General features: G+C 54.7%; 1 protein-coding gene across 7 annotated transcripts in view; it reads left to right on the top strand.

The window, feature by feature from the left end:
• Positions 1-16644, top strand: part of CRTC1 (CREB regulated transcription coactivator 1) — a 59903-nt gene that overhangs the window by 16755 nt on the left and 26504 nt on the right. For 4 of the 7 annotated variants that reach the window (XM_045853609.1, XM_045853611.1, XM_045853612.1 and 1 more), the window contains exons 2-4: positions 13233-13349; positions 14527-14574; positions 15980-16117. In XM_045853609.1, coding sequence (XP_045709565.1) covers positions 13233-13349; positions 14527-14574; positions 15980-16117 — 303 coding nt within the window. The remainder of the gene's footprint in view (positions 1-13232; positions 13350-14526; positions 14575-15979; positions 16118-16644) is intronic. The other 3 variants (XM_045853610.1, XM_045853615.1, XM_045853614.1) reach the window with 1 other exon arrangement.

A 16644-nucleotide genomic window follows, 5' to 3' on the forward strand; every position in this document is an offset into this window, starting at 1 on the left:
TGTCCCAGCTCCAGTGTTACCTCCTTGGCCACCTGGCCTCCCCCCCCCCCCCCGCCCCATTTCCTGCATGGCCTCTCAGGAATCCTCTGCCTTCTTTCTGCATCTACTGCCTGACTCAGTGCCTGGAGCATCATGACCTGTTTATGCTGCGGGCAAGCACATGAGCTGGCAGAGCTCATCCCAGACAGCACGGACCTGCTGGCTCCTCCTGCTGCCTCTTTCCCAGCACCCTTGATCACCTGGCTCCCTGTGTTTCTAGGTACACACCCAGGCCTCCTGTCCTGCTGCAGTGCCCAGTGGACCGTCTCTAGAGGGGATTGGCAAGCTGGGCCAGACACACAGGTTTTTCTGGGACTACTGAGTGGCCAGGCTCCCGAGCTATCTTGAGCTATTCCCTTGTATAGGGACTGGGTGTGGGTGTCATGTATGCTGCACCCACCCTCCCCCCAGGAGCCCCTAACTCTTGAGCAAGCCTGTGCCCACCGAGCCTGGCTGCTGACCCCTCTGCCTTTGCCATTGTCCCCTCCCCGAGGCTTTGCAGGCCTCTGGGCATTAGGGAGTCTCCTCTGATGGAGGCCTCTAATGGTTAAATATTGAACATGCAGCAGTGAATTTTGGGGGGTTTTGGCTCAGGATGAGACCTGCATTCTGGACCTCACTTGGCCCACATACAGCCTGCTAGCTCTGCACCTTTCTGTCCCAGTTGGCTTGCTTCTGGGGGTAAGGTTGGGGCTTCCTCCCTTTGGGCTTTGGGTCAAGCCACACAGCTGCTGAGCTGGAACAAGGGGCAGCAGGGACGAGCTGGGCTTGGTGGTCCTGGGTCTGCAGCCAGCTGGGTAACCTCAGGATGTGCCAACCCTCTTAGAGTCCAGGCTCAGACTTGGGGTGTGAGGGCACCCATGTTGCCCCAATGCCTGTGGGGCAGGGAAGCTGTGGCCCTGCTCTGGCTAATTAAAAATCACCAGCTAGGAGTCCAGGTCCCAAGTTGTTGGCACTTCTAATGTTTCAGGAGAAGCCAGCAATTCTGATGTTTAAGTTAATCTAAAAAAAAAATTTTAAGTTGGCCACCAGTTTACATTTTTTGAAATGCTCTCGGTCCTCAGGAAGGCCGTAGCTACAGCTGCCACATTGCTGCCTGCCAGGTTGGCAAGACTTGAGAGACCCACCCCAAAAGATGGGTGGCTGCGCCACTCCTGGCATGGGTGCCAGGCAGGTCTGTTCATCCCAGGCTGCCTCTGGAGGGGATGTGCAGTAGCCAAGAAACCATTCATGTTCTTTGGCATACACCTGTGGGGCCATGGTAACTTCCCAATTAGAGGACACAACTCTAAGGACAGGGACATTGTCCTTGGTGACTGTCCCTCATCCACACTGTTGTCCCACAAGTGGGGGCTCGGAAAGGGATGCTCTGGGTCCTGATGGCCACTCCCCTTCACGCTGATGTGTACTTGGCCCTCAGCCACGACCTTGAGGCTGCTTTTCATTTCTTCAGGGTTTTTTTTTATTGTGGTAAAATTCACAAAACATAAAATTTATCATTTTAAAGTACACTTTTTGGTGGCATTTTGCACATTTATAGTGTTATGAACTGTCACCTCTGTGTAGTTCCAGAACATTCCCTTCAACCCCAGAGGAGACCCTGCCCCCATGATCAGTCACTCCCTATCTCTCCTCCTCTGGCATCTAGCAACCACTAATTTGCTTCCTTTGTCTGTGGATTGGCCGGTTCCGGGCACATCATATTAATGTGGGTTTTGCGTTGGCTTCTTCCATGAACATTGTGTTTTTGAGGTTCATCCACGTTGTAGCTTGTGTCAGAGCTTCACTCCTTTTTATGGCTGAGTAATATTCCATTGTGTGGATGGACCACATTGTTTATCCTTCATCCATCAATGGACATTTGGGTTATTTCCACCTTTTTGGTCGCTGTGAACACACATGTGCAAGTACTGGTGTGGACGGAGGTCTTCGTTTCATGGGCTTTGTACCGAGGAGTAGACTCACTGCATCCTGTGGTAGCTCTGTGTTTAAATTGTTTAGGAACTGTTAACCTCTTGGTGCTTCAAACAGGAGCGTGACTTGAGTTGAACTTAATAAAGTCAAGGAAGGAGCTTCTGGCAGCAGTGTGCAGAGAAGGCTTCCAACAGGAGTTTGGGGAGGAGGTTACAAGGGCATCTTAGTGTGAGATGACACAGGCCAGGACCAGGGTCCTGCAGGTTGAGCTGCTGGGACTTGCTCACAGAAGCGACAAGCGGCTGAGGGAAAAGGAGGATCTGCAGAGAGCCGGTGATGTTCTGCTGCCTGCCCCCACCTCCATGGGTTTGCAGCCAGGCCCTCCTCTAGCGCACCCTGGGCAGCTCTCTGACCTGACCTCCTTGTGGTCTCCCCTCAGTGTCTACCTGTCCAGCCACCCATGCCACCATTGGTCTTGTTTCTACAAGCCTGTAGTATTTGCCTTCCTGGGCCCTTGTCCTTACTTTCTGTTTCCTGGGCTGGGGACAGTTTCTCCACAGTGAGGCCTGTCCAGGGGAGTGTCTTTTGGACCACACACAGTTCCTGTGTTGTCCACCTCACTGGGGCGAGAATGTGGTCTAAGGGCAGCAAGGCAGCCTGAGGGCTTGCCTGCCCGGTCCCCAGGCTTGCAGCAGGTGCCACCCAGGGCCCCAGTGGGATCTTGGGGGCTCAAAGCAGTGCTATGAGGTACCTGAGGAGTACAAGATTGGCTGGACAGGCCCAGGAGCCTGCTTCCCTGACCATGAAACGGCTTTTAGGGTTATTATGTAACTATGTCTAAAAAATGGAGCGTAAAAGCTATTTTGGGTCTATGGTAATGAGGGCATCTCACTTTTGTATTATCTTCCCTGGGGCCCCTGCCATCATGGGGTGGGGGCAGCATTGAAGGAGCTGCTGGTGGGAGATGGTTTCAACACAGGACCTGTGCAAGGCCAGGTATCAGCCTTTGGATGCTGTGGACAAAATCATTTGTTTGGCATTGGCCTGAGGCAATTACTTGTAAGTCATCCTGCAGCACCTTGGGTCCCAGAGGCTGGTGAGTGCTGACCCTTTGGCCTGAGAAAAGTCAGCCTCCTTGTCACGTCTGGGACACCACATCCTCAGGTGGTTCAGGCATCTGTCAGAAACTTGAACTGCCAATTTCAAGGCAGCCAGGCCAGGACACATCACGGCAGCAGCATCTGTGTATGGCTCCCCGCCCAGGCTGAGGGGTCCCTTGCTGGGAGACATTTCCCTCCATTTCCCATGAATGGTGTCCTGGCTGGTGATTTCTATATACAACAGAAATGAGATATAAAGTTAAACTCAGAGGATCCTTTCCCTCCGGCACAGGCAGAGAGAGATATGTGCTTGCATGCCCCCAAAGCCATGTGAAGGCACCAAAGGGTATCTTTAGTCGAGGCAGAGAAATGACAAGTTTTAGAGTTTTCTCTCTCTCCCCTCATGTGCAACGCACATGGATACACACACCCTGTCCCTCCTGCTCCCCTTCCCTGGAGACCCACCTAGAGGTGGGGGTACCCCATCCACACCCCTGAATATGCTGGGAAGATGTCTGCGACCCACTGTCCCTATGTGGGGATCCCACTCCCTGGTCCCTCCTCTCTGACCTCTGACGTTTATAGGGCCTCTGCACTTAAAGCCCTCCCTCTCCTTCCTCAGCTCTGTCCAGCTTGAAGTCCCTCTCCATGGCCTCGAGGGAGCCATTCCCATCCTCACAGAACCCCTAGCTGTCTGGATCATCGCATTGGCTCATTTTGGGGTTCACATCAGTCTCTGTCCTAGAGAGGACAACCCAGGTGTCTGGGCCCAACTCTGAGCTCAGGAGGCTTGCTCACCCCAGTAATGTGGGTTGCCAAGGCCTTTCCTGTGTTCCAAAGAATTCTTCTCCTGCCAGCCACCTTGTCCCCTGCACACTCCAGTGCCCAGCCCCCACTTGGGGACATCCCTAGAAAGGAAGCAGGCTGGTCTTATCATCCTGGGTCCACCTTTTTCCACACAGAAATGGTCCAGAAATCACAGTGGAGGTGGCTTCCCTCCATCCACCTCCTGCTCCTTGGGCAGTGTCCTCACACTTCCTGGAGTGGAGGCCCTGCCCTGGGCTGATCCTGCAGTGGTTCCAGCTCCTTGCTCTTGCAGGGACATCTTTTTGCATAAAGCTGCATTTTAGACATCTCCCTCAGAAGAGCTTCCCAGACATGAGATTACCACCAGGCCAGAGAACAGGAACACATTTAGGCTCTTAATGGATGCTGCCAGATGGCTCTGAGGACACTTTGGGTCACCTGCCTCTCAGGACCCTGGTCATTTCTGCTGAGGCTTACGTGTGCTGAGCAGGTCCATGTGCTGGTAGGGCTTCACCCCTCTGCCCCTGGTGACAGTGGAGGAAACAGGCTCAGAAAGGGAGAGCACGGCTCGACGGGGCCCAGGGCTTCAGGAGAAGTCTGGGGCTTTGCCACCATGGGATGGTTCTTAGCATGGGATTCAAGGTGACATAGGATTGGGTGACTGTGATTAAAGAGTGCCCCCCCATTCATGTCCACTCCGTACCTATGAACAGGACCTTTGGAAAAAGGGCTTTTGCAGATATCATCAAGTCAACATGAGGCCATCCTGCAGGAGGGTGGGCCCTAAATCCAATAACTGGTATCCTTACAAGAAGACAAAACAGACACACTGGGAGAAGGCCAAGTGAAGACCCAAGGAGGTGGGTGTGATGTGTCGGTAAGCCCTGGAACATCACGGACTGTGGACTGCCGGCAGTCACCAGAGGCCGGGAGATAAACCTGGGACTGACTTGGTCGTAGCTTCTGGAAGGAGCCAGCCCTGCCCACACTCTGTCTCAGACTTCCACCCTCCAGGCCTATGACAGAATAAATTTCTGTTGGTTCCAGCTCCCTGGTTTGTGGTCATTTGTTCTGGCAATTCCAGGAAACTCACACAGTGCTGAAGAGTGGGGGATGGGCGGAGAGGGGCTCCAGGGTCAGAGTCCCTCTGGCTCCTGGGGAAGCGCCTCTCCTCTGGTGACCTGCCACCTGAGAGGCCGCCCGAGGATTGGGAATGTACATCCAGGGGTTGTGCAGCCAGAGTGTGCATCATCCTGACACCTGTCTCTCTTTTTCACTAGGCAAGGGACTTGATTAACCTTGTTCCAAACTTTATTCCCGGGCTTCCTCAGCTTAATTAGCTGCACAGAATGAATTGTGAGCCGTACTGTCCAAGGGATTTGATATCAGAGATCTGATCTTATCAGCTACAGAAGCCAAGTAACGTGAGAATGCAGTCGTGGTATAAACAAGCATCTCCAAGCCCCTTTTTCATGCCTGATCATCTTTAGAAGTTGACTCGATTCTGTTTGTCTCATTCTTGGAAGCTCTTCTCACCAAAAGCGTCCTAGCTATGCGATCCCTCCACGGCCTTCTGCTGTGCCAGGGCAGGCAGCTCCTGGGAGACCTGGAGAACTTCTGGAGGTCTCAGGTGAAACCAAGTGCCCTTGGCTATTCAGATGGGGTCGCACTGTGTGCTGGGGTCAGCCACCTGCTTCAGGGGATGCTGGCCAGCAGTGAGCACACTCAGTCATGCTGTGGGAACCAGGTGCTCAGACAGATGGGATGAGGTTGGCGCTCAAACTCTGGTCATCTTGTGCCATGCAGGGCAGCCAGTTTTCTAAGGACATGATGACATGGAACCAGAGTAAAAAAGTCATAGCAGTACGGCTACCACCAGATGACAACAAAAGGGAGTCCGCTCTTCCAGTTGGCCTTGCTGGTATCTCTGGGCTTTGCCTTTGGGCTGAGTGTGGACCTTGCAAAACACTACCCTCTGCTTCTCAGTCAGGGCCCTTCACCATCTCCCAGACCAGCCAAGACTTGTACAGGGTAGGGATGGGAACTTCTGCTCCGTAGCCCCCTTCAGACTTGCTGGTGACATGCTGTGGCCCCACAGTCAACACTTGGATGAGCAGATGAGGGGAAATCACACTGCTCACAACATCCCACCCTGACCCTGTGGATGTGGTGCCCAGATGCAGGCCAGAGGGAGGTGTGTAGCCAGGCTGAGCTGCCTACCCAGTGAGGCCCCACATCTCTGTTGCAGTGCACCCAGCATGTTGGGGTGCAGTTGGCTTAGGGTTAGAAAGGTTACTCCCCATGAGCTTTCAGGGAGGTGTGTTATAGGGACAGGCCCTTGGCAGCTCCCAATGTGCTGAGACCCCCTGCCTGGCAAGTCCACTCTAGGGTCATCAGCTCCTGGGTCTGTGGCCAGGTCCTATGCTGTCCTGATCTGGGCTTCAGCATTGTCCTCCCTCCCACTTTGCCATGACTGTCCATCAGAGCTGACCTGGCCTTGGTCTCCCCCCTTCTTCCTGGGCCTCCATTTCTGCCTAGACCCTGACTAGTTCATTCATTATCCTGGAGTGTCAGCTTGATGGTCCCTGTCGTCAACTCTCCCCAGCTGTCTAGTCTCAGGTGCTTAAAACAACAAATTTACTCCCTTACAGTTCCGGAGACTAGAAGTCCGAGATCAGGGTGCGGGCAGGGTTGGGTCTTTTGGGGGCCCTGAAGTAGAGTCTGTCCCAGGCCTTGCTTGTATCTGTATCATCTCAATTTCTGCTTCCATCCCTGTTTGTCTCTGTTCTTGTAAGGGTACTGGTCATTGGATTTAGGGACCTCCCTAAGTCTGGGATGACCCTTAACTAATTATATCTGCAGACTCTCCATTTTCAAACAAGGTCACATTCTGAGATTTCAAGTCAGCATGAATTTTAGGGGATATTAGTCAGGTCCGCACAGGAGCTGAACTGCTTCACCCGCTGTTCCAGCTGTCCCACAGCCTTGCAGTCACCTGCGGTGTTCTTCAGGTGCTCCCACCCATTTCCCAGCCCATGATCCCAGTGAGCTGTCATGTCACTTTACATTTGGGGAATTGATGCTGGAAATGCCGCCCATAATTTTCCTCCCCTCTGCCACCCAGCAGCCCTGGGGGAGTGTACTCCCTTACCTCACTGACTCTTGGGCTCTACAAGACCAGGTACAAGAAGGCCCCTCCCCACAGGCCACTCTGTACCCTGGGGACTCCAGCTGGGAGAGTCCTGGGATCCCTGGTCCTGGATGGCTGTGGTGAGACTCTGGGTTTCTCAGCTGTGGATGGTCACTTCCTGGGGTGGGCTCTGGTCCTAGAGGCATCTAGGGAGGCCTGGCGAGCAGGGCCCCAGCCATCAGGGCTCACTGGCCCCCTGGATAGACACAGGCAGGCAGCATATCCCAGAGCAGGTGCCGTGGTCTGAATTGTATCCCCACGGATAAGTTCACATCTGGAAACCCTAATCCCCAGCATGATTACATGTGGAGGTGGGGCTTTTGAGAAGGTGATTAAGGTGAAATGAGGTCAGAAGGTTGGGATCCTGATGGGTATGACTGGTATCCTAATGAGAAGAGGAAGAGGAGAGAGTCCTCTTCACACACACCCAGGGAAAGACCATGCGAGGACACGACAAGAAGGTGGACATCAGCAACCCAGTAAGAGGGCCCTCCCCAGAACCCCACCCTGCCGGCATATTGGTCTCAGGCTCCTATCCTCCAGAGCCATGAGAAATAAGTATCTGTTGTTTAAGCTGCCCACTCTGTGGTTCTTTGTTACAGCAGCTTGAGCTAAGATAGAGGGTTGTTTTGGAAGTAGGGGTCAGGGAAGACTTCCTGAGGAGGTGTATGAGCAGAAACCCAGGTGATGAGAAGGAGCTCTGTGGAAAGTTCTGAAAACGTATGGGGTGAGTGTTACAATCTGAAGGCAGAAGTAAGGGCTTTGTGGGACGTTGGATTTGCTAGGAAAAGAGCCTGGTTTGTGACAGGCCTCTCCTGTCACTGGGCAACTTCAGAGCAAGTCTGTTGTCCCTCAGTGTCTCAGTTTCCCTGCTTGTAAAAGAGAGAAGCCAGGTCTTCCCCCTGAGCGCTGCCGCAAGGCCCCACTGAGCACGGGCGCCCAGGTGGCTGGTGGGGCTGGGGTCTCATTTTCTGGGAGAGAGGCCCCCATGAGCCAGCTGTGCTGAGCTCAGACCCCGAGGGATCCTTCACACATCCCAGCCGGAAGGTCTGTGCTCAACAACCACACCAACAGGGAAACAAACGTGCTCCCAGTGGACCCTCTGATTCAGCCGGGGCTGGGAACTTGGCAGCGAGCACAGAGCCTGATTAAAGGCATTCCGAGGCACTCGGTGTTTGTGTATCTGGTTCTGTATTTACACTTTGGGAACGAATGAGGAGGCAGCTGGGGAGTGTCTCACTCAGCCGGGGGGCTGGGTGACTCAGCCTGGAATCCTGCTGGCCACAAGCCTGTGATGCTTTCATTCATTCCCTCATTCATTCATTACTCCCTTTCTTGCTAAGCAGATGTGTGATGCAAAACTCCAGTGTCCCTGGCATGCTTCAGGCGGTTGGCTAGGCTCTCCTCACCGTGGAGCCCCCATGGTCAGCGTGGGGGCCGGCTGTGAGGTGGAAACAGGGCAGCAACAACATTAATAAGAATTAACACAAAATAGACCAAAGACCTAAATGTAGGAGCTGAATCTATGAAACTCGTAGAAGGAAGCATAGGTGCAACTCTTTCTGGCCATAGATTAGGCATTGGATTTTTAGATGCGACACTGAAAGCATAAGCAACAAAAGAAAAATAGGTTAATTGGACCTATCAACATTAAATATGTGTGCATCAAAAGACTATCAAGAAAATAAGAAGAACTCATAGAATGGGCCCTGGCTGGCATAGCCCAGTGGATTGAGCATGGGCTACAAACCAAAGGGTTGCTGGTTCGATTCTCAGTCAGAGCTCATGCCTGGGTTGCGGGCCAGGTCCCCAGTGGAGACCACGTAAGAGGCAACCACATTGATGTTTCTCTCTTTCTTCTTCCCTTCCCTTCTCTAAAAATAAATTTAAAAAACTCATAGAATGGGAGAAAATATTTGTGAACCATATAGCTGATAAGGGATTAATATGCAGAATATATAAAGAGATCTTATGACTCAACAGGAGAAAGACAGGGGAGGGGGCAGGGGGGACTAAATGGAATGGGAAAAAATACAATAAAGATTAAATTAAAAGACAAGGAAAAGACAAAGCCAGTTTAAAAATGGGTAAAGGGCTTGACAGACATTTCTCCAAAGGTGGTACTCAGATGGGCAACAAACCATGAAAAGGGGTTTGGTCACTAGTTGCCAGGGAAATGCTGATCAAATCCACAATGAGATATCGCGTCACACCCATCAGGATGGCTACTGTCAAAACAACAGAAACCAACAGTATTAGAACCCTTATGCATTGCTGGTAGGAATGTAAACGGTGCAGCCACTGTGGAAAACAGTATGGCTGTTCCTCAAAATCAGTTACAGAGTTACCATATGACCTAGTCATTCTACTCCTAGGGATATACCTAGAGATTTGAACAGGGACACAAACAGATACTTGTACACCAATGTCCACAGCAGCACTGTTCACAATTGCCAAAAGGTGGAAATAACCAAAGGGTCCATCCATCAGTAGGTGAAGGGTAAACACAATGTGTGTGGTCTGGTCACACAAGGGAACATTATTCGGCCATGAAAAGGAGTGAAGCACTGACACAGGTTACAGCAAGGAGACGAACTGGAAAACGTCATGCTGAGTGATAGAAGCCAGACACAAAAGGCCACTTAATGTATGATTCCATCTATGTGAAAGGTGCAGAACAGGTAAAGCCACAGAGACAGAAAGACGCTTAGTGGTTGTCAGGGGTGAGGGGAGGCGGGCAGTGACTGCTAATGGGGATGGGGTCTCCCTTTGGGGTAACAGAATGTTCTGGGACTAGGTAGAGGTGTTGGTTGCACAACATTGTGAACATACTAGATGACATTGCATGGTATGTGTTAAAATGGTTTGTTTTATGTTACGTGAATTTTGCTTCGATAAAAAAGTTTAAAACAAGAAAAGCTGTCTCGGGCCTCCCTAGTTGGGCACCTGTGAGCACAGCCACCTCCCCCAGAGTCCAGGTTTCCAGTCCTTCCCAGAGTGTGTAAGGGGAGGCATTGGGGGAGACAGCATGGCCCACGGACATGTGACATGAGTGGCACTGCTGTCTCTCAGCCACAGGATGGAGTCTTGAGGAGTCCCAAGTTAGAGCTGGTGGCCCTCGGCCCTCTTCTCCTTGGAATGACTCTGCCCAGAGTATTTGGTTCTGTCCTCTGTGGCCTCAGTGAGATGTCCACAGTCGTGCACATGTCACTTCCACTGAGCAGTTTGTGGGGAGGGCCCACTGTGGGGAATGGAGCCTGGGAGGAGCTGTCTGCCCTCCTCGAACTCACCACCTGCTGCCCAGGTTGAAACTAGAGCCAGCCTGGGAAGGAACCTGGAGGAACACAGCCAGACAAACTGGACGCACATGCCTACCAGGGTATGGTGGCCCTGGAAAACCCACCGGTGGCTCCACAAGACTCAGAATTAGATTTTTTCAAGGGCTCTTGGGGCTCCCTGCCCATACCCCAGTGGCTGCTGGAACACTTGGAGAACCTGGTGAAGCCAAGTCTCTCCCTCACAGGGACACCCCCAAAGGTGGCTCAGGCCAGGGTATGCAAATCCCCACACCCCAAGTCCTGGTTAGAGCTCGGTCCCAGAAGCATCATGTGCTTGAGCTGGCTGTTGGGACCATGTGTACTCATTGCTTCCCTCTCATGGCTGGTTTTCAGGGTGGGCCCCAGACTGAGGCACATGCTACCTCTGCACTAGGACAGCCATCTGTTCTTCCTTGTGCCTCAGTTTCCTCAAGGTTGGGGTTAAGGGTCCCATGTGGGCAGAAGTAAAACATGGTTCCTGCCTGGGGATCCTCAGTGCATCCAACCCCTCCTCTTGTGCTCAGCGTCACTTGTTGTCGCTCATTCCCCGAGTGTGCTGAGCTCTTTCATTATGCCAGGGTCCTTATGGGGATGACAGTCTGATGGGAGAAGACAAACAGACCTTGGTTGGGTGATTTTGGACAGTAAGCTGTGGGGGAGGGGACTGTGTGGGGGTGGGGTGCTCAGTGTTGGGCTAGCCTCGTGGAAGAGCCTCTTGGAGGAGGCAGCGTCAGTGCAAAGGCTGCAAGGCAGCGACCATCTCAGTTGGTGCAGCCTGGTGGTCAGGAAGAGCAAAGGTCCAAACTGAAGCCTTTGTGGTGATAGGGGGAAGATGAGTCCTGCTCAGAGCACATGACTTCTCCCCCATCCATCCTAGCTTTGCAGGACAGAGCTCAGCCTTCAGCACACTGGCTCTCCTTAAGCTCGTTAAAAGGCCTGCAATTGCCATGGAAATTGCTAATGGGACTGGGAGGGGCTGGCAGTGGGGGTGTCACTGCATCCTGTTGGCACTGGGGTGTGGGAGGAAGGGACTGAGAACTGGGTACTGCCCTGGAGGAGTGGCTGCCTGTCACACCACATCTTCCCAGTGCCATTAGCACCTGTTCCCTGCCTGTGTCCCCACTTTGCTCAGCCCTGTGGATGCTGCCAGGATTGGGGGAGGGGAGTGTGCCCAGCAGAGGCGTGGGCACTAACAGAAGTTGGGAAAGGCCCAATAGAAGTGCCCACTTTGTTGGGTGATCCCACCCCTGTGGCTAGAAAAGCTGCCATTACATAAGGCTCTCTGCAGGGGAGTGGGTGTTGGGCAGGGACATGGGAGAAGGACATGGTGCCTGGTGGGGCTTGGACACAGAATGTCTCGGGGGTGGGGGTGGTAAGGGGCCCTGCCTGGAAACAAAGGGGCCCAGGGCTGAGGTGAGGAAACTGGAGGGGGAAACTGGGCCAGAAGGGGGCTGCGACCCTATAAGGGCACATGGTTCTTGAGAGATGGAAGCAGGGCAGGCTCCTGCCACGTGGCTCAGACACAAGGAGGATATGAGGTGGGTCTTGAGTCTGAGCTGACCTGTGATCAGGAAGGGGTGGGGACTCTAGCCTTTTTGTCTCAAGACAGTGGGGAGGGAGGGACACACTGGGTTGTTCCTGTCAGAGACAGACCTGGGCTGGGCCCCTCAGATGCTGAGAACCACCTGGGCAGGAACTGAGCGAGGTCAGCCTCTCTCCCGGCTCCACACAGCTTACAGGAAACAGCTGTTTACCTGGGTGAGGTGCTCTGCTGGGCTGGTGGCCAGTTCCCGGGCTTCACTTTCCCTCCAGTGTCCAAGGCCCCCCAGGAAGCTGGGCTGTCATTGGGGAGCGGGCAGTGTGGGCGGCCAGCTGATGGAGGCTGCTAGGAGCTATTTGTGAGGGACCACAAGTAGCCTTGTTGTGTATACAGTTGACCCTAGCAACCGTCCCAGCCAGGAGAGCAACACCACCCCTTCCTGCGTGCCCAGCCACCACCCCTCGTTCATGACGCCTGCCTCCCATTGCGGTGTAATGGGCGGCAGGCTGTGCTGCCTGGGTCAGGGCATATGCTGTCGTTCCCAAAAAGTGGAATCAGCTGCTTGAGAGAAAAGAGGCAGATGCCAGGCCAGGTCAGAGGCAGCTGTTGCCGGTCAGGGAGCCCTGAGCTCCTGGTTTGGAGGGGGGATGAGTCCCCAGTTGAATGATGGGCAGAAGACTTTGCAGGAATTCAGTCAGCCCAGATGAGAGCTGGGCTCAACCCCAGTGAGGCAGAGGGACAGGTAGAAAGAGCCTAGAGGCTTGGGCAGGACCCTTGAACTCAGGCAGGGTCTGGCAGACCTGCTAGTCCTGTGTGTGCTGCCGGCGGGGTCCACATCCTGCACTTTGAAAGCCAGCGCTATGCTTCTGAGCCGGCCCCTCTGATTCAGGCTATTGGAAAGAAGATTTCTCTTGTGTCCGGGCGTCAATTCGCAGCCTCTGGCCTGCTCCCCAGTAACAAAGCCTTTGGCCATGATGAGAAATGGCTCCCCTGGGTGAGTGAGGGGCCTCCTCCTCACGCTGCAGTCTCCAGGCCTGTTCTATACTCTCGCTCATTCACAAACCTGCCATGTCAGCCAGCAAAGAGGGCTCCCCTAAGTTCACAAAGTCCTGGGACGGACTCCCAGGGCACCTTGAGTTTCTGATTCTGCCAGTTTGGGTGAAGGGACACCTGGCAATCTGAGTCATGGGGTCTCACACCCTCCATGACTGGTGCCACTAATCCCACTATTGAGTCCCTTCCAGGTTCTTGGGGGTGGCACTCTGCAGGGTGTGCTGGAGAGGGCTCCCCAGCTCCCTCTGCAGCTGCTGATTTCTCTCTTGCAGCTCCAGCTCCAGAAGTCACAGTATCTGCAGCTGGGCCCAAGCCGAGGCCAGTACTATGGTGGGTCCCTGCCCAATGTGAACCAGATTGGGAGTGGCACTGTGGATCTGCCCTTCCAGGTGAGCAACATCCTCCACCCCCTTCCCACACTCCCTCCCTAGCGGAGGTTTCCCTGGCCTCCCACCTGGGACACATCCACTCCGGGCAAGCGTGTGTGTATGATGGTTGCTGCAGACAGCTGGGGTCAGCAGACAATTGCCATAGCCCTCCCACCCCACACCCGCCTATTCCTTTCCTGTCCCTGGGATGGCCTGGCCAGGCCTCATCCAGATTCCCCCAGCCAGTCCCCTGTCAGCATCAGCAGACCCTGCAGTGAGGCCTTAGTCTGGCCTCAAGTGTTTCAGCAGCCACTACACCTGTTGGCCGGCTGTGCGGCAGCGGGAACTGCTTAGGGCCTCTGGGGCTTGGCTCCATCAGCCTCACTAATCCGCAAGCCCAGCGGTTCTCAGAAGGAGGCCTTGAGGCCTGACCCCACTTGTCTGCAAACGTTTCTTGGCAAAGACCTACATAGCATGGTTCCCGCAGGCCACAGAGCCGCCATGCACATCCTTATCATAAATAGTGGGAGATAAGGCTCACCACCTGGGCGCAATGCCAGCCTCTTTCCTTGGTCTGCAGGTGGAAGCAGAGGCAAGGTGGGCTGGGGAGCTGGCAGTGAGAGCCAGGCTACCCCCAGCAAGCATGGTGTCTGCTCCGTAGGGACAGGTTCGTGGTCTGCCACACTTCTGTCCCATTGCTGAAACAGGGCCCCAGAAACAACCATATCTGTCCACATGCTGATAGGCCAGGTGCGACCCCAGGCTGGTCCCTCAGGGAGCTCAGCCCCCACACGAATAACCCCCCATCTGCTAGTCCTCCCATGATACTGCCATTGAGATGCAGCAGACCACTGGCCAGGGTCCCCCAGGCTGGCTCAGGGTCTGCTCAGCTCAGTTTCGGGCCCCTGGGGCATGGCCCTCCTCAGACAGCCTCCTCATTCAACAGATGCCTGGGGCTGTCATGCTGACCTTTCATCAGAGCACTTCTGAGTTGGGGTTCTCCCCTTTCCCCCGCTTTCCCCTTCCTCTGTCTTCCTGTTCCCTCCTCCCTGGAGGGGGCATCTCTCTGGACACCCTGAGCTTGCCCTGCCTGTGCCAGCGTGGAGCCCCTAGGCCTGAGGGTGCAGGGGCCTGCTGGGGCTCCAGGGAACCAGATGAGGTCAGAGCATCTCAGAGTCTTGGTTCTTTGCATTTCCAGCCCAGCGGATTTCTGGGGGATGCCCTGGCAGCAGCTCCTGTCTCTCTGGTAAATGAGCCCCTGGGCTGAGGCTTTTGGTGTCCCCAGCGTGGCTGCCCTCCTGGCCTGGTGGGAGGTGTCTGTCTGACAAACAGAAACCAGTCTGCTCTGTACCCCCATGTCTGGAGAAGTGTGTGTGGTCATGTGGAGAGACCCCAACCCAAGAATTCGAGCATGCGCACCAATGCTTCATGGTTGTCCCATACCACATGCACATGTGCGTGCACAGATCCTAGATGCAGCCTGGTGAGCTGAGCTGTAGCCGGCTGAGCATCTCTCTGCCTCTGCTTCAGCCGCCTCGATTTTCCCTCTGCTTTCTAAGAATATCTAAGAGGAGGTGAGTGGCCCCTACCCTCTGATGTCTCTGCTGGATGGCAAGATTCCCTCCCTCTCTTAGTCACAGCCATCTCCCAAATGGCAGGGTGCTTTGTGGGTCAGAGAGAGACAGGGGTCCTAGACACTGGAAGAGCAGCCAGCCCTGAATGTCAGGCGAGGTGTTTGGATACATGGGGAAGAGCAGGTTTCCAGCCATGGCAGAAGGAAATTACTTTTTACCCCGCTTCCCAGAGAAGACAGGAGGACCCAAGGACCAGATGACCATGCAGGGGGACAGGCTATGTCCAGAGCTGACTGAGGCTGCCAGTCTTTCTGCAGTCAGATGGCAAGGAGCTTCATAGTGCCAGGGATGGCAGAGCGTAGGCTCCTGGGGGTCCCAGGGGTATAGAGCTGGGAGAAGGATCAGGGCTTGACTGGAGGTGCCTCTTGCCAGCCCCAGGCGCTAGAAGGAAGCCCTGTCCTGCCAGGGCCCGTGGAAAATACTTGCACTTGGCCTGTAGTGGTGCTGGGATATGATAGGGGAGGGCTCTGGAGGCTCTAGGTTGAGAACAGCCCCAGGCTCAACAAGGAGACTCCAGGGAGCCAGCACTTGGCCAGGTGGGCCCCTCAACATCCTCGGCTAGAAGCCCTGGGCTGTCTCTTGGCAGCCCCTCCAGGGATGACGTAGGTGGGAAGAATAGGCCAGCCAGGCCCAAGAGAGAAGGCGGAGGCCTGTTTGCACCTGGTGAGGCTGAATGGGGGAGGGTGCTGCTCAGGCCATCTGTACCCCTGGCACCCTGGCTGGCATCGGCCCTGAGCTTGTGCCGCTCTGCCTGGCCCGTGCATGTTGGCCTCACTGCACGCCTGCCCCTGTGGCGCCTGGGGTCGGCAGCTCACCCCCATGGCCATAGTGCTCGGAGGCCGGGCGCTGTTCGCAGGAGGAAACCTGTCTGGGTTGCCTCATGGTGACTGAGTGTCTTGGCAGTAGGGGTGCCCTGAGGTCAGATCCTGGGGGCAGGCCACAGCTGATAACCATTTTGGGTTTCTCTCACATTTTTCCATTTCTTTCTCCCTATTCTGGCTCCCACCCTTCCCCCAGACACCCTTCCAGTCCTCAGGCCTGGACACCAGCCGGACTACCCGGCACCATGGGCTGGTAGACAGAGTGTACCGGGAGCGCGGCCGGCTCGGCTCCCCACACCGCCGGCCCCTGTCAGTGGACAAACATGGACGGCAGATATCCTTTTCACAGAGGACTTGGGTAGGGGGCGCTGGGCCCTGTTGGTGACTACAGGACCCTGAGTTCATCTAACTAATGAAGCTACCAGCTCTGAGGATGGATCGGGGCCTCCCTAGTGGACTTCCCAGTGGACTTCCCAGAGGAGGCAGTGAGGCAAGCTGAAGAGCCTGTGGCTAAATGGGGATTGAGGGACCCAGGGAACAAGGATGCAGAGGTGGCTACTGAAACATGCAGCCTGTGGTGAGAGTTGGGGAAGGTGACACTGAATCACATTGCACTTGGACTCCCGGCTCGACAGTAGGGCCCAGGAAAGCTGTGAGCAGGGTGACCACATATCAAGGCCATGTTGGTGAACCTCTCCCAGGGCCATGTGGAGGACAGACCAGCCAAGGCAGTGGGGCTGAGGGGTCTGAGTCTGACCCAGGCAGATCCAAGGGAGACTCCATCTGAACACACAAAACTCCCGTCTGCACCTCAGCCAAGCAGAGAGATGGTCAGGAGTCCCCCCTAACTCAGCCACCTCT

This window comes from Phyllostomus hastatus, unplaced genomic scaffold, assembly GCF_019186645.2.
Source record: "Phyllostomus hastatus isolate PE091 unplaced genomic scaffold, TTU_PhHast_1.1 phas_contig_98, whole genome shotgun sequence".
In the NCBI taxonomy this organism is placed as follows: Eukaryota; Metazoa; Chordata; class Mammalia; order Chiroptera; family Phyllostomidae; genus Phyllostomus; species Phyllostomus hastatus.